The sequence below is a fragment of the Ursus americanus genome, chromosome 6, assembly GCF_024610735.1.
Source record: "Ursus americanus isolate L20-20 chromosome 6, mUrsAme1.1.p, whole genome shotgun sequence".
NCBI classification, from domain to species: domain Eukaryota; kingdom Metazoa; phylum Chordata; class Mammalia; order Carnivora; family Ursidae; genus Ursus; species Ursus americanus.
Genome location: NC_142132.1, coordinates 54508296 through 54531652, shown reverse-complemented (window position 1 = coordinate 54531652; position 23357 = coordinate 54508296). Strand labels below are relative to the sequence as shown.

At 52.1% G+C, this 23357-nt stretch overlaps 1 protein-coding gene across 1 annotated transcript; it reads right to left on the bottom strand.

The window, feature by feature from the left end:
• Positions 1-479: 479 nt before the first annotated feature.
• On the bottom strand, positions 480-23234 carry NPFFR1 (neuropeptide FF receptor 1). The gene is made up of 5 exons (XM_087863192.1): positions 23002-23234; positions 22894-22949; positions 9823-10137; positions 6267-6366; positions 480-5159 (listed from the first exon to the last, which is right to left on the bottom strand). Exons 1-5 carry the CDS (start codon positions 23232-23234, stop codon positions 4280-4282), a joined length of 1584 nt encoding a protein of 527 aa, XP_087719318.1. The 3' UTR covers positions 480-4279.
• Between the last annotated feature and the right edge of the window lie 123 nt (positions 23235-23357).

The following is a 23357-nucleotide window of genomic DNA, read 5'->3' as shown; positions in this document are numbered from 1 at the left end:
TCTGGGGCCAGGAGTGAGGGAGAGGGTTGACTGCAGTACGGCAGAAGGGAATTTTGGGGATATGCTGGAAATAGCTTCGGTGTGGTGGTGCTTACACAACTGTACACACAGCTAAAACTCATCAAAGCGTATAACTCAGATAGGTGAGCTCTGTTGTATGGGAATTATGCCTTAATAAAGCTGTTGTAAAGTTTTAAAACATATGGATAGCAAATGACTTTATGCCTATCTCTTGTGATGGGATTTGGGTGCTTTTTATTTTCTTCTCATTGCTTATCTAAATGTTGTAAAATTTCCACAATGACTGTGGAGTGTTTGTGTCAAGAGAGAAAAAACCAACAATAAAATGCCATAAACATAAATAATCGGGTTATTCCACAAGGAACCTATTGTCGATTCAACATTGTTTGCTTGTAATGAAGCCCATTTGGGTGACCTCCTTCTCATCTGTCTCTTCAGTGGCACTTCCCAGGGGTGAGCTGAGGAAACGACTGCAAAAAGGTACAGAGCTTAATAGCAATGCTTTGTCCGCCCAGCTCTCGGTTTGGCTCTCCCCTGGATTTCTGGATGAATACACAGTAGACTAATGATAGGGGGCTCTCGTCCTCCTTTGCCAGCTCCGCCCTCCATTCCAACCCAAATCAACTCATACGTCTTCTAGGCCCCAAGAGAAGGTCCTCAGCATAGAGCTGGGCAGATTGTGGTTTGTGGGGTCCAGGCCGGGTGCCCACCTCCAGCTCACGTTGGTCTGTTGAATGCTACATGGCCTTGGTGAAGTCGAGAGGCCATTCATCAGTGGAGACCCGCGCTGGGAATGACCGCTCGTGCTGCACATGGCAGGATGGGACACAGAGTCCTTCCAAGAGTCCGCGGGGGTGGGGGTGCTCAGTGTCAACAGGTCTCTGGCCCTTTTCGCCCATCACACATCCAATTCGTCTTCAGACTTCCGCCTGTGAAAGGGCAGTCACCTTAGGAGACCCGACCAGCCCGTAAGCGACGACGGCTTATCAGGTGAAGGGTGCGTTGCTTGCTGTGTGCCTTGGGATAGCTGGACCCGGCTCCCGACACGGTCCAGGTATTGGGACAGAGGACTCCAGTGAGGATAATAAAGCTATAGTTATAAAAATACCTTCATAACATATCATCCCATGGAGGGAACACATAATTTCCTACCCACTCTGGTGAAGAAGTGAAGCCCGGCGGAAGCTCAGAACAGTGGGGTGGGCACAGGGAAGTGAGACGAATCACAGCTTTCCTTGACCTCTGCTTTGTCACCCATCAGTGCTGAGCTGGGAGAGATCCTGAGTTTCTAACCTGGGGTCTCTGTCCTTAGGGTCACACAGGCATTATTTTCAGGAACTACTTCCCGTGTCTTAGAAGTCCACACCTTATTCGCACTTATCAACATGAGGTGCGACCCAGATGTCCACCGATGGATGAAGGGCTAAACCACACGTGGCGTTTACGTACAATGTGATACTACTCAGCCTTAAATAAAAGGAAATTCTGCCTATGCTATAATACAGATGAACGGTGAAGACGTTCTGCTCAGTGAAATAAGTCAGACACCAAAAGACAAACACTGTGTGATTCCACTTGCCTGAGGGACCTAGAGTAGTCAAGTTCATTGACACAGAAAGTACAATGGTGGTTACCAGAAGCCTGGAGGAAAGGGGAGTTAGTGTTCAATGGGTACACGGTTGCAGTGTGGGATGTTAACAAAAAATTCTGGAAATCTACAGGGGTGATAGTTACACACCAGTGTGAATGCATTTAGGGCCACTGAACTGTATGCTTGGAAATGCTAACAACGCTAAGTTTTATGTTGTGTAGATTTTAAAACATGCACAAAAAAACAAACATCCTACACATACCCGCAAGGCCTCCCCACTTCGTGAAAGCATAAAGTCATGCTTGTTACCATTCAGATCGAATCTCTAAATGGGCAGGCATAGCCTTTGATTGATTTTTAAAAAGAAAAATAACAGCAAAATATATGAATTATGGCCTAGTACAGTTTTTTTGGCAGGCCCACTCTTTCAAAGCATGGCATCTTTCGGGGGAAATAAAACAAAGGGGCCTTGGTGGAAAGGTTGGCTGGGGTGAGCACTCTGGTCTCCCCCTGCTATAAAGGCTGTGATTTTGTGGTTGGGGAGGCCATGCAAAAGGAGAAACACAGGCCAGAGGAGAGACCAGGCAGTGTCTCCAGACAGATCCCACCCGGCCACAGGGACGAGCATTGGGGTTTGAGATGGCCCTTTCTCTGGCCAATTTTTAGAGCCTGGAGACAGAGTTCTTCACAATAAGCAGCCCGGAACTCTCTGGCCTATGTTACACTTAACACAGAACACCAGAAATGGGCCCCATAGGTGCACTAGCTAATGACGGACAGGATGGCCTACCCTCTCCAGAGACCCATCACCCCCAGACACCAGGACGGGGTGCGGTCATGGTGGCTCTCAGGGGCCGGCTCAGCACATGGGTTATGCATATTGTGCACGGAACAGCTCAGTCTGGATATTACAAGAGTAGACACAAGAGACTCCCATTTCCCAGACTGACAGCCTGAAGGGATCCTAGCTCCATGAGTGTCCTGGTTCACTGTCAGGCAGAAAACCTTTGTAGGAACTTCGGTTTTCCTCCCCATTATGCCCAATCCACTTCTCTGAGGGGCAGGATGCCGTGAGGGAAGAAGCCATCAGAAGACAAATTCTAATCCAAATCCTGCCACTCTGTGGCCTGTGACCTTGGCCCCTCGCAGCCTCGGTTACTCTGTTTGTAGAATGGCAACAACAACCTCGTTCGCATGGATCCAAAGAGACACTGTCTGGGGACATGCTCGGAGAACATACTGTACAACCGCTCTGGAAGTTTCGTCTGCTTCTACGTCCAGTACTTAGAGTGGAGCAAAAGAGGATTAAGTCATTGTGTGTTCATTAGAGAAACCATCAAGCTTCAGAGCTGTTTGTCTGGCCTGAGCAAATATTCGTTTGCTATGCACGAATATTCTAGCAACATTATATTTTCTATAGGGGCTGGGGGAGGGGGGAAATGTGAGTGAACTTCAGGTATCGGAACCATGCAGGGATCACTGAGGCACTCCCATGTCCTCCCAACTCGCCAAGAGAAGCCGCATTTCTTCAAGGTGATGCAGGCGAACTGGGTGATAGGGCCTCCTGGTCACCACCCCTTTTCAGAGGACAGGAGCAATCTGTACCTCTGTAGGACCTCCAGAAGGCCCCAAGGGCACCTGAGCTCTGATTGACATACCGCCCTTCCAAGCCCTGGGGGAGCAGCGGAGCTGGGCCTTGGGAAGGCTTTGTGCGGGCAGCTCCAGTGAGCTGATGAATTTCCAGAGGCGGAAAGCAGTACTGTGCTTTCCCTTCCTCCTGTCCGTGAGTAAATAAGCGGAGGCCTCCACGTGTCCTGACAGCTGCCTCTGGCCTTATAAGTTCTCACGGGGGGGTGGGGGTGGGGGGGGTGATGATGGCAGTGGGCCCTATGAGGAGAGGAGGGAGGACCGCACCCCCTCCTTCTTCCTCAGGGCTCCCACCCAAAGGGCAAAACTCAGAGTGTCTGCAGCGGACACTCCATGTGTGGCTGCTGAGATGTGATGTCCCGTTGTAGGACTCTGGAAAGGAGAGAATGGCCCAGAACATGTCTTGGAGCAAACCTACAAGGAGTTGGGAGGAGGGGCACACAGTGTTCTCCCAGGAGAGGGTGACACCGAGGTGCCTGGGTAACACAGAAGGGACCCCAGGACACGGACACAAAGCATCCAATGGACAGGACAACTTTGCCTGTTGCTCCTCCCCAGCGGCGTCATTAGGATTTGCCCATTTTGGTGTGCTCCACCGCAACGGGCCCTTCTGGAGACGGCTGGTGAGGTCCCTCCAGGCACTGACGTCAGGCTCCCCCCCCCCCAGCGATTTCCAGCTGAGAGTGCAGGCTAGCCACACCTCCTCTCCGGGCCTCAGTTTCGCATCTGTACAAGGGGGAACAAGAAGACCTACTCCCAAAGCGTTGTGAGGATTCAGCCAGAGGGTGTGTGCACTCTTGGCCACACAAGGAAGGGTTTGGCGGAAAGTGGGCTCCTTCCGCCCCTGGGAGAGGGAAGGCCGCAGAGCGGGTACCTCGCGCAGCTGCCACCGCCCTGCAGGGCAGAGGGAGGCACGTGGCACCAACTTCTCCCACCACACCTGGCTGCTAGCCTGTCCAGGCGTCCCATGGCCGTCCCATCGGGACCCCCCGGGTCGAGGGCCGGCCCTCCCCCTACCACTCAGATATCCCACGCGGGTATGGTGAGGGGCAGCTGGCCACAGCCAGGACCCTCCCCGGCCAAGCCGTGGTGGGCCACGCGGGCACCGCGCAGCGGGAGGCGGCCGGCCCGGGGCGCCCCGATGCTCTGGCCGGACTCGGAGGGCAGGCCCGAGTCGCTGGGCTGCACCTCCACGGAGACCGGGGCGCGCAGGAGCCGGCCGGGCGGCTCGGAGTAGGCCTCCCTGGGGCCGGCCCACGGCGGCGGGCAGAGCTGCGCGCGGAAGGCGGCCTGGAAGCCGCGGCGGAAGTTCTCGTTGAAGTAGCCGTAGATGATGGGGTTGGCGCTGCTGTTGAAGAAGGCCAGCCAGTGCGCGAAGGGGAAGGCGTACACGGTGACCAGCCGCAGCTGCGGCTCGCTGAGCTGGCCGTAGTCGGTGAGCAGCAGCAGCGCCCAGAGCGGCAGCCAGGACAGCGTGAAGACCAGCGCCACCATGACCAGCATGTGCACCACCCGGGCCCTGCGCCGGGCCCCCGGGCGGCCCTCGGGCGCCGCCGCCTCCCCGCCGGCGCGCGCGGGCCCCGAGGCCTTGCAGAGCTTGCGGGCGATGCGCGCGTACATGAGCACGATGAGCGCCAGGGGCGCCAGGTAGATGTGCGAGAAGAGCACGGTGGTGTAGACCCTGCGCATGCCCTTCTCGGGCCAGGCCTCCCAGCACGAGTAGAGCGGGTAGGAGCGGTTGCGGGCGTCCACCATGAAGTGGTGCTCGTCGCGCGTGACGGTCAGCGTGACTGCCGAGGGGCACATGATGAGCAGGGCCAGCGCCCAGATGACTGCGATGGTGACCAGCGCCTTGCGCGGCGTCAGCTTCTCGCGGAAAGGGTGCACGATGCAGCGGAACCTGCGGCCGGGGAGGAAAGGCCAGCGGGCTCGGGACCGGCGCCAGGGGTCCCTGTCCCCGGGGAGGGGCGCTACCGCGGGCGGGAGCTGCCGGGCTGTGGCCACGGTGGGCAGCCTCCAAGAGCCGCCCAGGCGGTTTCGGGGCTTTCGCAAGCAAATTGGTTCTCGCCTGCGAGGGAGTCAGTAGGGGAGGAACAAAGGCAAACCCAGGAGGGGGAAGGCAGCGCGGGCAGCGTGGGAATCAGTCCTGTCTGCACACTTCGGGGGCGTAGGCCGATTGGCGGGCAGCTAGCGAAAGGGTCAGTCTGCACATCCTGCCCTTGAGTAGGCTGATCGGGTAGGTGTATCAAAGAACATTTTTAGCTGTTTAGGGATTCTCCAGAAAACCCTGGGAGTTCAGGTGTGGACTCTACAGGACCGGCCGTCCCTGTGTCATCTTGGCCAGCATCCTTGCCTGCCTCCCACGCTCTGGGGAAGAGTGCCCAGATGAACCCTTAGTGGGAGAGCTCACTGAGGTGGACGAGGGGAGGAGGACCTATCACAAGCATTCCGGTCACTTTTAGTGTTTGCAAAGCTTCCTTGGCCCCTGGCTCCCTTCCCTTAGCAGACTCATGCTTATCAGAGAATCTGATGGAATCTGAGGCTGAAAGAGACCAGAATTAGCTTGAGGTAGGGTGGAGATGGGGAGTTAGTAAGGCCTGGGCTGCCAGGGAACAGCAAGGAGGTGGGGGGAGGGTAGGAAGGGGGCAATGAAGGAGCAGGGCCACGCTCTGTCCCCACCCCCCACTCCCACCCTGAAACTGGCTTTCTTTGCTCAGACTCATGGATGGCAGGATTCGTACTGCTCAGGAAACAAGGCCCTCAAGCTCTCACAGGATCTAGGAATCCCTAGTAAACCTTCACAGGACCTGCCTCCAGGCCTCTAGACAAAGGTGGTGGTGTTCTCTGCAGGTCCCCCAAGTGTAGAGGGCAGCCAGCCCCACAGCCCTCCCCTTGATGGCTCACGATGCAGCCCCAGCCTTCTGGTCAGCGCAACAGTGGGGACGGCGGCTCTTCCTAGTGCCAGGCCCCTGTCGGCCAAGGATAACCCAGCCAGGAACACTCTTACCTTTCCACAGCAATGGCCACCAGTGTGAACACGGAAGCCGACACGGACATGCCCTGCACCAAGCCGCTCATCTTGCACGTGGCGTTGTCAAAGGGCCACCCTGCAATGACCATCACAGAATGAGTGCCTCATGCATAAAGAGCCGGAGACCTTGGGCCATTTCAGCCAGTCCCCTCTGTGCTCAGATCTTTCCTCCATGTCCTGCTAGGTGGTCATCCTCTGCTTACACACTTCCAGAAATGACGAACTGACCAGTCTATACCACTGTGGTCAGTTCTCACCATTAGAGAGACAGTCTTTATATTGACCAAGATTTCTCTCCAGGAGCTTTGTATCCAGCCAGACCTGCCTGGCTTTCTGCTCCCATAGCCCTGCCTCAAGTTCTAGGCCAGCAGTTCTCAACCCTGGCCACTCACTAGAATCACCGGAGGCCTTTGAAAAGACCCAGTGCCCAGACCCATGCCAGACCAATTACAATCAGCATCTCTGGGGGTGGGGCAGACATCAGTACTTTTCAGATCTACCCAGGGGATCTGAGTGGCAGCCAGAGTTGAGAACCACTGGGACAGAGCGAGCCTGACTCCCAGGTGGGGGAGACACAAGCAAGTCTAGCCCCTCAGGTGTCTCGCTCTGATTCCCAGGCTTCTGCTCTGTCCAGAGACCGGGGCCCCACTTGGCCTCAGGACTGGTAGTGGGATCTACATCTTGGTTCTTTGAGGCCATGTGTTGGTCTCTGCCTGGTATCACTGCCCCTCTAGGTCTGGGGGTCCTACCTGTTCTCGTCTGTTGTGCCTGGCCACAGGAGGCTGGGGCCCCCTTCCCCAGCAGCCACCCCCAGTTACCTTTCTGCCTGCACACTTACTGAGTGCCAAGCACTGTCTCATCCCATCCTCCCAACAACCCCACTGTGATCTCCTTTTCACAGATGAGAAAGCTGAGGGGAGATGAATTGGTCTCCAGTCTCTTGGCCCCTAAATCACTATGGGTAAGTGTAAGAGTTTGGTGTGGGTGCTGGGGAGTTTAAACATCACAGAAAGCCAACAGCACCATGGAAAGCAGCCTGATTCTGTTTTGGAAAGCTGGGTATGTGCAAATTCCCTGATTCGGCAAGTCCTCTCCCAAGTTCATATCCCAGAGACATTCCCCCATAGTCCAATTGTTTCTAGCGCTGGAGAGCGGGAGGCAGTGGTGGGCTGGTAAATCAGCTCTTACACGAAAACAAAAACTAAACTAAACTAAAACAAGCTTTAACTTATAGCATTTGCCAAGTCCAGTATCTCCCCGCATGGCCAAGTTCCTGCTACCACCATGACGTCACCGACACTGGCAGCCTGGCTCTAGCAAGCCACTGAGTAGAGGCCACCTGGGTGTCCATCCCCGGGAGACCAGAGGGTAAAATGTGGCCGATGCACCCCGTGGAGCACAGCAGGCAGCACCTACCCCAGGGGCAGGGGAGATGGGCGCAGGGCAACGTAAATAGAAGCCTTAGTGACAAAGGTCGGGAAAAGAATGAGTTCTGTAACACAAAACCATCCAAACAAATTAACAATAGATCCACAGGAATAACCAGGAAAATCCCGACCCAGAGAACTGACAAGGGAGTGGTTGGGGGGGTGACGGTGTTCTTTATCTTGATTGTGGTGGGAGCCCCGGGACCATGTATGTTCCTCAACACCCGTGGAACTGTACGCTAAAAAAGGAGGATTTTTGTGCATGTTACCTTGTACCTGGACAAAAATGTTTAAATATAAAACGTGCACACATATGCAATGCACATTTTGTAAGCAGGCATACAAGTAAAAAAGACACATGTTCTGTTTGGTAGAATGTTTGCCTATAGGGCAGGGAGGGGAAGCTGTAAAGAGGTAGGGCCACAGGAGGGAAGGAATAAAAAATAAATGAGGGTCTTCGCAACAGAGTGAAGTCACATAGCACCAGGAGCAGTAGATGTAAATAATTCAACCCTCTGCACCTTCATTCCAAAAAAAAAAAAAGAAGAAGAAGAAGAAGAAGAGAAAAGAAAAAAGGAAAGAATAGCTGTACGAAGGTTTATTCTGTTGCAGAAGATTCTGTTAAAAACAACCTAGATACCATCAGAAAGAGACTGGCTAAATAAATTCTAGTACATCCGTACAACGGAAGTCTGAGCAGTTGCAAAAAGAACGAAAAACTCTTTTATTTGTTAATATGGAATAACTCCATGTAAATTAATTTTAAGGAATCCTGCTTACAATATACATGCTATATTTTTAAGCCAAAAAAAAAGTAAAGATACAGAACCGACTGCTTGGGAAGTCACTATGTCCGTAATTTGCTTGTTCTTGCCTAAAAATACATTTGGAAAGAGACACAAGAAATTGGCAATACTGATTTCCTCCCAGGGGAGAAGCTGGGAGGCCAGACGACTGGGATGGAAGGGACATTTTTCTCTGGAAACCTTTTGGTAGTTTTTGACTGCTGAACCATGTAAACGTGTTATTCCAACAATTTTTTAAATTTAGGCACGTGGAAAGAGCTGGCAGACACCACCTTAACCAACCAGGGACTTCGCCATATCATCGTTAACTGGTGCATGTGTATGTGCGTGCCTACAGGTGTGTGCACTTCTGCGTGTGTGCGCGTGCATGCATAGGTGTGGGTCTAGGTGTGCTGGGAAGGGGAAGGATGAGCAGTTCATGCTCAGCAATCCTGGTGGAACCTGAGGTCCAGCTGTGACTGAAGGTCTCACCAGGCAGAGCCAGTGCCGCCGAGGGAAAGCTGATGCCCTGGCCCTACTTCCTGGGTCCTGAAACCTATAGAAACACAGGCTGTGACTCCCCTGCCCCAAAGTCAGGTAAGTCACTCCCACTGGAGCTGTCCAGGCTCTGCAGCCAAGCACCTGGTGCTTGGAGCTCGGAGCCTGCAAGCTCAGACCTCCAGGCATCTCCACAGCTCTGGAAACTAGTCCTTCCCCAACTACAGTCTCAGGGGCTGTGCAAGCTTATTCTGGAAACAAGAAAGACAAAGCACATGGGAAAGAGTAGTGTGATCCTTCCAACAGTTACAGTACGAACAGGCAGGAATTTGGAGGTCAAGTGGTCTAGTTCTGCTTGAATCCCTTCTACCAAGTCAGTGCTAAATGGCCAGCCAGTCCCTACTTAGACACTCTCAGTGACAGGGAGCTCACTACCTGTAGGACAGAACTCTCTTTGGTTGGAGAACAACTCAAATAAGGGGATTATTAGGTCCATGTTCAGAGGAGACATGTGAGTTCTAGCTCTGCCCAGGGGAGCTACCCAGGAGAGTAAGACTGAATGGTGTGTTTAGAAATACGGGTGTGAGGACACGGGACTTGACACTCAGCTGTGTAACTGCAGACCCGTCCCTCATCACTCTGAGCATCAGTTTCCCCACCCCCCAAAACCAGGGTAATAATAACAACGCATAATTCATTGGATTGTTGTGAGGATTAGTTAACGCAGGAAGAATAAGTCATCCGATGCCTGGAGCGAAGAGAATAATTAATTCATTGTATCTATTATTTCTGACTCCCTCTGCCTCCATTGCCTCCACTCACCAGTGATGAGGTTGTCCACGAGAGTCGTGGGCATGCAGAAGATGCCCACCAGCAGGTCGCTGACGGCCAGGTTGAGGATGAACATGTTGGTGACGGTGCGCATGTGCCGGTTCCTGAGCACAATGAAGCAGACCAGCGCGTTGCCCACCATGCAGAGGAGGAAGATGAGCACGTAGGCCACGATGAACATGGCTGCCACTGCTAAGGAGTGCTGGTAGTAGGAGGAGAAGGTGAGGTTTACCGCTGGGGTGGCCTTGGCATGACTCGCATTCAGGCTTGGGGGCCAGCTGCTGTTAGGAGGCTGGGAGGGCTCCCCTAGAAGCAAAGGAGCATACAGGTCAGGATCCCAGACAAAGAAGAGATGACTGACTTCTTGCCACTGGTGAGACCCTACTGTGCTCCAAATCCTAGCACCCCGATCATATGCTCAACCTCAGTGGCAACTGGATGCACTTTCAACCCCCCGCACCCAAACCCCGATCTCATACCTTCACCTCGTCTCATCCAGAACTCATTTACAATGTTGGCTCACTTTCAACCCCCCGCACCCAAACCCCGATCTCATACCTTCTTCACCTCGTCTCATCCAGAACTCACTTCCCAATGTTGGCTCTTCTCCATGTCCATATGGCCCACCCCCCCCCGCCCCATCTGGGCTCCATCCTTCTTAGCCCTGCTGTGTGCCCCAGAGGCTGACCTCTAAGGACTACATCGGCCAGGTTCCCTTGCCCTCTAGTTTCTGACCAGGTTCAGCCAATGGAAAGCACTGAAGGAGATTGAAGGACTGGAAAAGACAGATGTCACAGTATTCATCTCCCGACTCCCTCCCTGCCTGGCCCAGTTCTGCCTGTGGGGCTGTCTTTATGGATACAGCTCCTGTTAGGTGACGTTATTCCACGAGTCTAGCTCTTTGGGGGCCGGAGTGACACTGTGTTCTTTCTCCCCTTGCACTAACAGCTTCCTGGGATTGCCAGTCCCGGTGCTTGTGCAGCCCTTGCTGGTTCTCACCCTCCCCTCTCCTCTGTAAAGTCCCTCTGTTCAACTCTTCAGATAAATTCTTTCTGAGTGCACCACCTGTTTTCTCCTGGGACCCTGACTATTACACCCTCAAAATCTTTGTTGTCCCTCCTCATCTCCACAGAACTTTAGCTGGGAAAGGCAAGAAGGCAATAGAGGAAGGGACAATGGGAGAGGATTCTGAACCACGGTAAAGGGCAAAGGCACACATTAAATTCACCAGAAGACCATCCAAAGCCAAGGCTACCAGGCGTCCATCACTGTCTCCCACCATGTTAACAGCTGCTTCATTTGCACAGCATTTAACAAAGCACTCGCTTATGCATTATTTTATCTAACCCTCCAATTACCCCCTGGGGTAAACATGTTAGGTATGAGCCCCATTTGAAATGGGAGAACTGGGATCAGATGACATTCTCCAGGTGGCTCGGGAGTGTGCAGCAGAGGTGGTCCTGCGCTGGCGTCTCTGAGTCAGATCCAGGCTTCAGGGTGCGCTTCCCCCCGCCACCTGTGGGAAGGAGCAGTTCCCTGTCCAACCACAGCTCCTCTGGGAAGCCATTAGTTGTGGTGACTCATGATGTTGTCTCATAAATTCTCCCCTTGCCTTCCTCTGGGACTGAATGTGGCCTGTTCCGGGGGATGAAGAATCTTTGGGGAGTCTTCTGTCATATCCAGAGCTCAGCCACTAGCCTGGAGACCCACCAGAGGCTTGGGATCTGGAGGCTAGGGACGCTCTGGGGCCAGGGAGCTGGCATGACCAGGGCTGGGGGCCCAGCAGGAGCAGCGGCGGCACCCAGGGCAGGCGGAGGGCGTGGCGTGCTGGCAGAGGTGGAGACGCAGCGAGCCTCTGAGGCACAGTGAGAGGAGGAGGTGACAGCCCCCTGCTTAGGCGCTCCCGGGTGTCCAGTTGCCCCCAGACATCTTTATGTCACTATGGAAGGTGTCAGACATGCACGAGAGAACAGTATCGTGAACATACACAAGAGTATACGGCTTCATGAACTACCGCGAGAAAAGTATAAAGACCTCCTGTGCACGATCAGCCTAAGGCTAATCGGGTTTCACCCATACCCCGCCTCTCTTTGGAATAGCACGTCACTTCCGTTCATCCATAAATATTTCGGTTCGTAACGCTAGAAGATAGGACTATAAAACCCGCCTACAACCACGGTATCAGTATTACACCTAACAACATTGACAGTTATGTCTAATATTATCAATTACCCAGCTTCCTGCATTCGAATTCCCTGATCACTAGATACTTTTTTAAAGGTTCTTTGTTGATTTCTTTATAGTAATCTCTGTACCCAAAGTGGGGCTCGAACTCATGAGCCTGAAATCAAGAGTCCCATGCTCTTCCGATGGAGCTGATCCTATTAGCTGTTCACCAACGTTTTGGGCAGCAGCCACTAAGACATTGCCTAGACCCCTAGTTGTCTTCCAAATACCATTCAAACTCTGCCCTCAGCTGCCCAAACTCTCTGTGCTCTGATTCCTGCTGCCATCTCTGACCTCACCACCTGCCACATGCCCGTGTGCCCGTTCCACTCTGGACACCTTGCGCTGGCTCCTACACGCTCCTGCTTTCTCCAACCCCAAGGATTTTACCCCTTTCTATTGCTCCTGTCTCCTCCTCCCCTTTAGCCCTCAGCTTAGACGAGGCTGTCTTCTCAGAGAAGCCTGACCTGGTCGCTCTATTTCAAGGAGCTGCACTCCTATTTATTCTCTCTCATGCATCTTCTTTCTTTCTCTCCATCTGTCAATATTTTCTTTGTTTTCAGGTTGGTTGGGTTTTCTTCCCCAACCTTGAAAGGCAGGCCCTGGAGACCAGTTGGCACCCGAATCCCCAGTGTCTCATCAGTGCCTGCCCATAGTCAATGGTCCAGTAAATGGTTGGTGGATGGATAAATAGTTGCGTGAAGGGAAGAAGGAAGGAAAGGTGGATTCTGACCCCAGGTGACAGGGTATTGCTGGTGTCGGAAGGCCTTCACGGGCTTCTCTGGAAGGAATCCTACCCCAGGGTCTGTTGGGAGCCTCCCTGGGGAGCTCACCCCTCCTGAGCCCCAGATCAGCTCGGAATCAGTCCCCATGACTCAAAGAAATCTGTGGGTCTGCGTGGGTAGAAGAAATTGCCACAACCTGCCGGGCCAGACTCCAGTCTGTCTGTCCTTGCCCTTCACTCAGCCTCGGAGAACTGCTTAGTGAGCTCATATTCTGCAGTCTGTCCTGAGAAGTGCCCATGAGGGACCCTGCCCATCTCTAGACCCTCCGCTGGGCTGGGCGTCTGTCCCCACCCTCAGGGCCAGTTCCAGAATTGCAGAATGATTGTGTCTGGGGAGGATTCCTGGCAACTCCCCTGGGTTGGGGTGAGATGAGTTGGGAGCAGGCAGGCTCCCACCCCAGCTGAGCCATACCAGCAGCCACAGACCTCATTAACACCCCGGACTTGTCCTTTCTGGACAAGTGCCCTTGTGGATACATTAAAGCCTGTGAAAATCTTATCCACTGAACCCAATTAAGTCATTCCCCTACTCCAAGAGCTTCCTGGAGGTCTCAGATATAACCATGGTTGCCTCCAAGGCATCCTGATGATCTGAGAGAGCAAGCAAGCCCTGGACCACGGAAAGCCCAGGGTCAGAGAGAAGACGGGGATCCACTGATTCTCAGTGTGTGGTCCTGGCCAGCAGCATCAGCATTACGAACTTGTTAGAAATGCACATTCTCAGGCCTCACCTCTGATCTAGGGAACCTGAAACCCAGCTGTTTTAACATATCCTGCAGGTGATTCTGATGGCACACTCCAGTTTGAGAACCACAGGTTTAAAGGGCTTGGGCCAAAGGCTCTGGAAATAGCGGACACACACAGACTGGGAAGTCCCAGCCCTCCTTCCTGCCTCCTTCTTGGTGACTTCAGGCAACAGACTGAATGAATATCTCTGTCCCCTCAAAGTTCACAAATTGAAACCTAATTCCCAATGGGATGGTAGTTGGAGATGGGGCCTTGCGGGCGAGATTAGATCCCACTGGTGAGCTGTCATGAATGGAATTAGTGCCTTTATGAAAGAGACCCCAGTGAGCTCCCTTGTCCCTTCCATGTGTGGGGACACAGCGGAAAGAGGGCTGCGTGTGAACCAGGAAGGGGGGCCTCACCAGACATCAAAGCTGCGCCTTGATCTTAGACCTCCCAGCCTCCAGAACTGTGAGAAATGGGTTTCTGTTGTTTCTAAGCCCCCACTCCATGATGTTTTGTTACAGCTGCCCCAAGGGACTGAAACACCGCCTCCCCTCTGTGGGAACTCAGCGTTCTCATTTTGCAAGTGGAAACACGCAGTTCCTGGCTAGGACCTAGCATAAGGCACATCTCCTCTCTGGAGACCAGACTTGTCACTGGTAAGATGGGGAGAAGCTCACACGGACCCAAAGGAGGTGGGGGAGAGCCAAGGAGATAATGGGTGAGAGGACCTGGGTGCACCATGCGCATTAGCTCCTAACCAACGGTACTGACAGTGTTAACTACACAACGGGGTGAGGAGGAGATCTTCATGTTGCTCTTGGTCCGGGCCTCCCCCAAAGCCTGAAAGATGTGTGAGAGAGAAAACAACACCAAAAGGAGCGCCCTGAGCACAGAATCAGGCTGGGTGTTTGTTTCCCTGAGTTCACAGCAATTCCTACTAATAAGGTCGTCGTTATCGCCACCTGCTGGTCCGTCCTCGTACCACAGGGAGCTTCGCCCCCGACTAGAGCCGTGGGGCTCCCCATTCAACAGCCACCTCCTGAGAGCCTCCTGGGGCAACGTGACCGAGGCAGAGAGGCGCTAGGGCCCTGCTGAAGGACACAACACAAAACAGCACAAATGGCTGATAAACACAGAAGACAAAAAGTTTAAGTTCGTAATTCATTTGTGATCAAAGAAATGCAATTTTAAAGAACAACCTTTTCATCCATTAGATTGGCAGAGAAGAAAAGTGCTCAGCGATGGCCAGGGTGTGGCTGTGCACTGGGGGGATGGGGGGAGGCACAAAGCAGCTCAACCTTCACAACTGGGGCGCATCCATCCAGCACCCTGGCAAGGGACCTACTCCAGGATTCCGCCATTCCATTTCCAGCGACTTATCCTAGGGGACAAAAGATCTAATGTGTGGGGGGAAATACAGACCATGGGTTGTAATAGTTACAAAACACAAAATAGTATATATTATACAAAATATATATAATATATTTATGTATAATATAAAATATTATATAATATATACAAAATAGTATATATTATAAATCTGCATTTTATATAAAAGGGTATGTATGTGTGTGTGAACAAATGAAAAAAAAATAGTACTTATCCACAGGGATGTTTCAAGTGATTTTTGTTTTTCTGTTCACTAACTTGCATTTTGACTTTTCTAATCAAAAGGAAGCTCTGGTAAATGTGATTTTAAACTGACTACATCAGGGGTTCTGAACTCAGCCTCAAATCAAAATCACCTGGCTTTTAACAATACAGAACTCCCTCCAAATGAATCAGAATCTCTGGGGGTCCAGGCACTGGTATTTTTCTTAAAAGCTCCCCTGGGGATTTCCAAGTGTAGCAGATTGGAGAACCACTGAATTTCCAAGTCCCCGCCTTCAAGGCGTTGACAGTGCCTCACGTTGTGGGAGTCTCCAAACTCTTTGAGACTCTGATGCATTTGAACTCATTTCACAGATGCTTTCCTGGAGCTTTGTCCCGATATACCAAGAAATGATCCCTGTCCAGGTAGAATTCTGTCTTTGAAAGCTCCAGATCCTCTTTCAAAAAGTGCACTTGGTTATTGACACACTTTCAAGGGAATGGCGGGCATGTGGGGTTGTGGCTCCCCTTGCACCCGTTACCCCTTGTGGCCTTGGGCGTAAGCCCTCTCTGTGGGCCCTTTACGGTCAGTCAGGAGTCTGCCCTGGCCCCTGCCCCAAAGACAGCCAATCAGACCTCTTCCGCTTTGGATTTGATCCTGGGTTTCGATAACACAACTTTTCCTTCCGTTGGACAACCTGCCCGTACTCTTCCAATAAATTCCCATTGTTGGTGAAGTTAGCCAGAAACAGTTTCTGTTGCTTGTAGCCTGTTGTCTTGCTAATACAAGGGGATCAAAGTTGGTCATCCTTGGGCCTCCTTGGAATCTGTGGGGTCCAGGTTCAAAACCCCAGGGACAGTTGGAAGGGGTACAGATGGTTAGGGATAGAGCCCCAAGATTCCTGCTCCCCAGATTAGATACCAGCCCTCCTTGTGCTTCCTCTAACAGGCCACGTGACCTTCCAGGGAGTCTTTGCTGGTGCTCACAGGAAAGGACACTGAGCTAGGAGTCAGAAAACATGGCCTTGAGAGTTGGCCCAGTGGTGGTCACTCCAAAACTTGCATAGAAGAGGGGCTGGTGGGGGGTAACTTGGTTTGAAGGAAAAGTTTAGCTTAGGAACTTGTTTTAAAGTTGCTTTTGCAGTTTTTACAGGGAGGTATATTTAGTTTGGGGTTGTTTGGGGACTGCTGAAGGGGAGCTCAGTCCTGCATGCCACCCCTCGGGATTCCTCTGTGAACTGGGGGGGGGGTTCCCCTTCACCTCCCTGTGTTCTCCTTGGCTTTCAAAGGATGGCCTGGGCTTCCTGCATCTCCCCACCTCATGGGGTTGTTACCAGCTCAATAAGATATCAGAGTAGATTATAAAGGGTTTCATAGACCTAAGGGCTGTGTCTTGACTATATTAGCTCTCTGCCAGGCAGCTGCAGGGGACCGAGGGGTGACAGTGAGATTCTAGTTCATCTGGGTTTGTCCCCAGGGAAACCAGCCTGGGCAAGCCCTGTGTTGGGGCCACACAGGTGAGTGAAAGGTGGGCGTGCAGGGAGGTCACTGCTGAGGAGGGAGTCTTCCTGAGACCTGCGACCTCGCTTCTCTCCTTCCTGGCAGCGGAGCTAAACCCCACCACGTCCCAGGCACCCACCACAGTAACACAGATCTTGCAAGCCGGCCTGTCGTTGGTGAGCAGGAGTAGGTGGGCCTCCCGAGAGCCCTTCGGGTTGGCAAAGGCCAAGGCCTGCTCGTGCAGCAGCCAATGGAGCCAAACTTGCCTCTTCCTGCACTTTCCCTTCTACTCCGAGCCTCGTTCATTTCTCCTCACTTCCTCCTGGAGCTCTCCAGTTTTCTCTGTTTGACTCATCAAAACCTGGATTCAGGAAAGAAGGTTCTGATGCAAAATTGTTTACCTCTCAGTAAAAAATGAAGTTACTGAGCTTCTCTTTACTTGCATCCTAAGCCTATACTCTCAGCACATTTAGGGGAATTCCAGACCTTAGAAAAATAAGGGTAGGGGCACCTGGGTGGCTCTGTCGTTAAGCGTCTGCCTTTGTTTCCGGTCATGATCCTAGCCTTCTGGGATTGAGCCGCATTGGGCTCCCTGCTCCACTGGGAGCCTGCTTCTCCCTCTCCCACTCCCCCTGCTTGTGTTCCCTCTCTCGCTGCCCCTCTCTCTGTCAAATAAATAAATAAATAAATAAATAAATAAATAAATAAATAAAATCTTTAAAAAAAAGAAAGAACAAAGAAAGAAAGAAAGAAAAAGAAGGGTAGAAGAGGGCGCCTGGGTGGCTCAGTTGGTTAAGTGTCTGCCTTCAGCTCAGGTCTTGGTCCCGGGTCCTGGGATCAAGCCCCACATGCTTCTCCCTCTCCTTCTGCCTCTCCCCCTGCTTGTGCTCACTTGCTCTCTCTCTCTCTCTCTGTCAAATAAATAAATAAATAAATAAATAAATAAATAAATAAAATCTTTTAAAAATTAAAAAAAAAAAGAAGAAGCGTAGAAGAGATTTAAGGGGAGAGCAGAACGGGAAGGACTTCCCCTCTCCTCCTCTAGGTAAGGCCAAGCCCATGCACAGGCGCATCCTTTCTGGGTTTGGTGACGGCTTCCTCAGTGTCTTCCCTAGCACTGGTCACATTCAGTTTCCCGATTCAGCTATGTATAAAAATGTTTGTTCTTCCACTAAGCTGGAAATGCCTTAGGGGCAGAAACTATGACTCTTTCATCTCAGAACAATCCTCACTATCTGTCACAGGGCATAGAACATGCAGACAATTAAAAATGGTGGCAATTAATATAGGTCCTGAGGCTATGAATTTTCCTCTAGGCACTGCTTTAGCTGTATTCCATAAGTTCTGATATATACTGTTTTCATTATTGTTGAAATACTTTTTACACAGGGGCATCTGAGTGGCTTAGTCAATTGAGCATCTGACTTTGGCTCAGGTCATGATCTTAAGGTCCTAGGACGAGTCCTGCATTGGGCTCCCTGCTCATCGGAAAGTCTGCTTGTCCCTCTCCCCCTACTTGTGCTCTCTCTCAAGCAAATAAATAAAATCTTAAAAAAATAAAAGGAAATACTTTTTATTCAACACCAGGCTATCTCTGACAAGGAAAGGAGAATTCTGTATTTCACAGATAGGAAATCAAAGCTCAAGAGCAGAGATATGCTCTTAGAACACAGGAGATCCTTGGCTCCAGGATTCAGAGTTCATCAAGTAAGCCAGGTGACATAGTCTGAGTTTGAGCCCCTGCTCTTGTTCTGCCACCTCCAATCATTTTCTCATCCTCTCTTGGTACCATCAGACCATCTATTAAGATATCCAGTGTCCCTTTGCAGCAACTGGGGATCTTTGATTTGAGGGGTCCCTGCCTTCCTGAGGCTCCAGCTGCAAAGCTGACACCATGAATACCTCATGGGTCATCTGAAACCTTTCCCGAAGAAGCAGGCACACAGGGGCCAGAGGCAGAGCCAAGCTATCTTGGGCTCAACGGAGAAGTAATGGAAGTGAATGCCTAACTTCTTTGGGACCCATTCTTCCCCCACCTAATACTTCCCAACCAGGCATCACCTCCTAGAGCCTCAGCATCCCCGTCCCAAGCTCCTTATGGACTCTCTCCCCCCATTCCTAGCACGATCTTCTTTCAGGAAAGATTCTGATGAATTTGTTCACACAAATGAGGAAATGACTCATAACAGCTTAAAGTGCAGTGTCTCTTTTTTGTGTTTGCATTTCAAAGGGAGTCAAACCTTAAATCAGAAAGAAAAACAAAGCTCCAATGGTGTAATTTCAGTTATTAAAGGGAGAGTAGCAAAAGGTTTTGAGAAGGAGAGACTGAATTGAATTCTTTTCTATTTGTATCTTCAGTAAATCTGGTAGACATGAGCTGTGTTGTCAGTTCCACCCTCTGGGCCTTAGTTTCCTCGTTTCTAAAACTAGGGTTGAGCACCTGCTTATCCAGACCTCTTCTGGCTCTAATAACCCGGGTTTTTGCAGTGGAGCGGAAATACTTACTCACTCAATGATTGGAACAGAAATACTTACTGTAACTATTGCCTCCACTCACTGATAGAAGCAGGACAGACTGCCCTCAGACAGATAGATCATGGGTCCAGTGAGAACCAGACATGCACCTACCTGGCCTCTGCTTCCCCAGCAGCAGCTGAGACCCCTCCCACTCCCCACTCCTCATAAGATGGGAAGGCGCAGACGGTCCTCAGGACATAGCTGGATAGCTGGACTGCATGTCGGCTGCAGCCGTAAGTGTCCCAGAATCTGGGTTGTTTGTACAGAAGGCAGCAGACCTGCTTTAGTTCAAGCCAGGGCGAGCTGCATCTCCTAAGCCCAATCTTATCATCTGTTAAATGGGGGTGATGCTATCTCCCTGCCCACTGCCCCCTCTGGATGAGCAGCTCCAAGGCGGTGAAGTGCTTTGCAAAAAATGACAGGGCACAATGTCTCTGGCAGCATTTCCAGGGGCACGGAAAAGCAGGACCCACCCGGACCTCCAAGATGCTTCTGCGTCCTGCACTGGAGGGAAGGCAGCTGGCTTGCTCCTCTCCTTCTCCTCTCTCCGGCGACCTTCCTCCCCTGCCTGGGCCGCTGCCCCCTGGCACACCCTCCTCCAGGCAGTGCGAGCCTACATCTTCCCAGCCTCTGGGCCTCCCTCAGCCACAGAGCTCCCGGGCCAGGCAGCAGCTAGGGGGGCTGCCAGGGGCTCCAAGGGAGCCACTAGACTGGGGTGGGGCTGGAAGTGGGGGTGGTATTCAGATGTACTAGATCTGATTTGCTGTGCTCTGCTGACTTACAGCCCGGCGCACCGCGGCCCAGGCCAGTGGGAAGTCTGATGGGGTTTCTGCCTGGCTGGCCCCAGCAAGTCTGCAGGAGGCTCAGCAGAATGCAGCGTCCGTCTGCACGTACTCGGAGAAGGCTTTTGGCCCCCAGAGATCCCTCCAGGCCATACTTTTGGTCCAGCCACCCAAGAATTCCCCATAGAAGCCAGGCCATATTTTTGGTCCAGCCACCCAAGAATTCCCCCTAGAGGCCCCTGCCAGCCCCCCTTGTCCAAGCTGGATAATGAGATCTGGTGAGGAGATAGCTTCCAGGCCAACTCTGAGTGCTAGAAAGTTCTTCCTGACGACTGAGTTGCATCGTCTTAGTGTAACTTGCCCCCACCTGTCCTAGTTCTGCTCCCTGGAGCCACAGAGAACAACAGTGAGCCCCTGGCCCCAGGATCGTCCCCTTCTCCCCAACTTTGTACCCCCAGAACAACCAGGGGCTCTTCAGCGAAAGGGGTTCCAGGTTCACCTCACCGTCAGTCTGCTTTCACCCACCCACGAATTTATCTCAGGAATACGAGCCAGAGCTCCCTCGTTGTAAATGTAGGCAATTGACTGGACCGAAATTAAGGACTTCACGTTCCACTTACATTTACATTTCATTTTCTTGGTTTGGATCTGAACGTTGAGATAGCGTCAAATCTTGAATCTGTGGCCATGTGGGTGTTGTGGCTCTTATCCAGACACTTAATAAGTGTCCCTTTGATTTTCCCTCTACATTACTCAGCATCAGGTCAAGGCCCGAGCCCGAGGGACCTTTACGTTGCACTGTAGCCTCTAAGGAAAGCCCTGTTGTCAGTCCTCCAGCCCCTTCCCACATCTTTCCATCACTTTCCAGGGCTTTCACGAAAGAGCTTTGCTGTGCCCTGCTGAAATCCTGCAATTCGTCTCTGTTCCTGTCAGAAACCCAGTCTGCAAGAGGAAATCTGGTGAGTTTGGTCCAGTTTGCTTTTAGTGAACACTGTTACTGGGTCCTCACAAGCCCCAGTTCATTCCTGCGCTGTTTTTCTTCCTCTCCCAGCCCACTCTCTTGACCTCCACTTTCAGGCATCAAACTCCCTGGACCCGAGCCCTTGTCTTAGGGTGCGCTTTCAGAACTGGGAATCCACACGAAGATGTCTCTTTGCATGTATTTTACAAATATATCCAATAATAAGTCTATGTAATTTTACATAAAGGGGATCATACTACACATGTGTTCTAAAACCGGCTTTTAAAAAATGACTCACAGTAGGCAGGGAACATAGTTTCATGCCCGTGAATAAAATCCTAAACGCAGTTCTCGCTGTCTACACAGTATGCCACTGCAGATGTGTTTCATCGTTTACTTTACTTCATTAGGGACATCTCGATGGTTTCCAGCTTTGCACTGACCGGAAAATGCTCATGCACATCTCTTTGCAAGTGTGCAGGATGGCATCGTTTGAAAAAATTCCGAGGTGTTCGATGGCTTTATTGTCTCCTAGGTGTTCACTACGTGTTTGATAATTTATTCTGGAATCTTAATAGAGGCCAATATGAATCTTACCAGCTTAGAGATTTTTTGCTTTTTTAAATCTATCTTTACTTCCTTTTTGAAAATCAGGACATTTGCCCATCTTTAGTTTTCTGGTTTCCCTTCATTCTTTGTCATTTCCTTCAAGGCAGTGATTACATCTGCTGGGCCTCCCCATCCTTGGGATGTCATTTGTCTGGGCTTCGATGCCTTCTCCCCATCACCTATCTTGGGTTTCAATTTCCTCCTTAAGCTCTTAATTCCATCATTTGGAGTAAAACTGCCCGTGCCCTGCTCTGCCTGCCCTCCCTTGTGTGTTAAGATTATACCTCTTACTTAGACTTTGAAAGCGCTTTGCCCTGTCTTTGTTAATTTCCCCTGGCTTCTGTGCACTCGGGCTTTGGTGTTTTGCGAACACTATTCCTACAGATCCTGCCAGTCTTCCAGATTCATCTTGGGTTATGCCTTCCTCATCACATCTCTGCATGCGTGCACTTTTCAAACCCGGCAAGTGCAGCCACTCAGGGGTTCTGTGAAACTCTCTTTTCTTTCTTGCCAGCAGTGTTTGCAATTACTTCCTTGGAATTTCAGGGTTTTATTATCTCCTGAAGCAGCCTCTCTTACCGGCATGGATTTGCTCAAACATCTTGTCTTCTTTTACCCTCACAGCTACCCTGTGAAGCCAGCTAAATGTAAATTTCTCCATACAACAGATGGGTAACCAGTGGCATAGAGAGGTTTTGACATCACCCCCAAAGACACCCAACAAGCTAGTGGACCAGCCCTCAGTCTTCCAGTTTCTTAGCCTAAATATGGTTTCCCTTGCCCACCTCAGCTGAGTTGGGGGTCTGGACTGCCCACCCCCTTGGTAACACTGGAGCAAGCAGTCTTATGCCTGGGACTTACACCTTAGAGTCCCAAAGGTCCATAAATCCACCTTTCCCCCAGGGAGAAAAATTCTCTGTGCGTGGAAGAAATCTTGTCTGGAATTCCATCTACCCCAGTACTCCCACTCCCAGCAGGCCAAGTCGGTGGGTGACAATTCCACTGAAGCCAGTAGCTTAGCTCACCTGGTTTCAAATTCTCCTCTGTCCAGGCAGGAGGCGGGCTGCGATTCACACAGGGCCATAGAGGCACCTGTCTCTCCATCTCTCTGTCTCTGTCTCTGACGCACACGCATACACCACACACAGCACGGAGCACTCTAAGTCTTTCTCCCTCTCTCAGGGTCTCTCTCTGTCTCTGTCACACACACACACACATTGTCACAGTGTCTGGCTCTGGACAGCCCTCAGTGATCAGGTACCCCAGCCCCTTTGCTCTCCCTTGGCTCACTGCTCCTGAGTCAGGACCTGACCCACTCCAACGCCCAGCCCACCCTCAGCCCCAGCTCCGGGCTCACTCACCCTCCATGCTGCCCACTCCCGCCGGCTCTGAGGAGGGCACAGCAGGCCCCTCCGCCCTGGCAGGAGGTGGGCGTCTCCGGGCGTTGGGTTGGTCTCCCGCGTCCCTACCTCTGCGCTGTAGGGATCGAGTCCCGGGCCCGGCGGAAGCGGGCGGGGGGCGTGGGCCCCCAGGGCCCGGCCCTTCGCGGGGTCTCGCTCCCCCTCGGGGCCCAGAGCCAGCCCCGCGGCGGCAGGGCTCCCGCGCAGTGCCGCCGCCTGCCCGGCTCTGCGGCGGGCCGCCCGCTGCCCCGCACCTCCCCGGGCCAGAGCGAGGGAGGGGGCTCGCGCGGCGCCGTCGCCATGGCAACCGGCACGCCTGTGCCCGCCGCAGCGCCCCCTGCCCGCCGCGCCCCAGGCCCTCCTCCCTGATGCGCCTCTTTCCGCAGGGGCCGAGCGCCCCTCCAAAGTAGGGGACACACCCCACT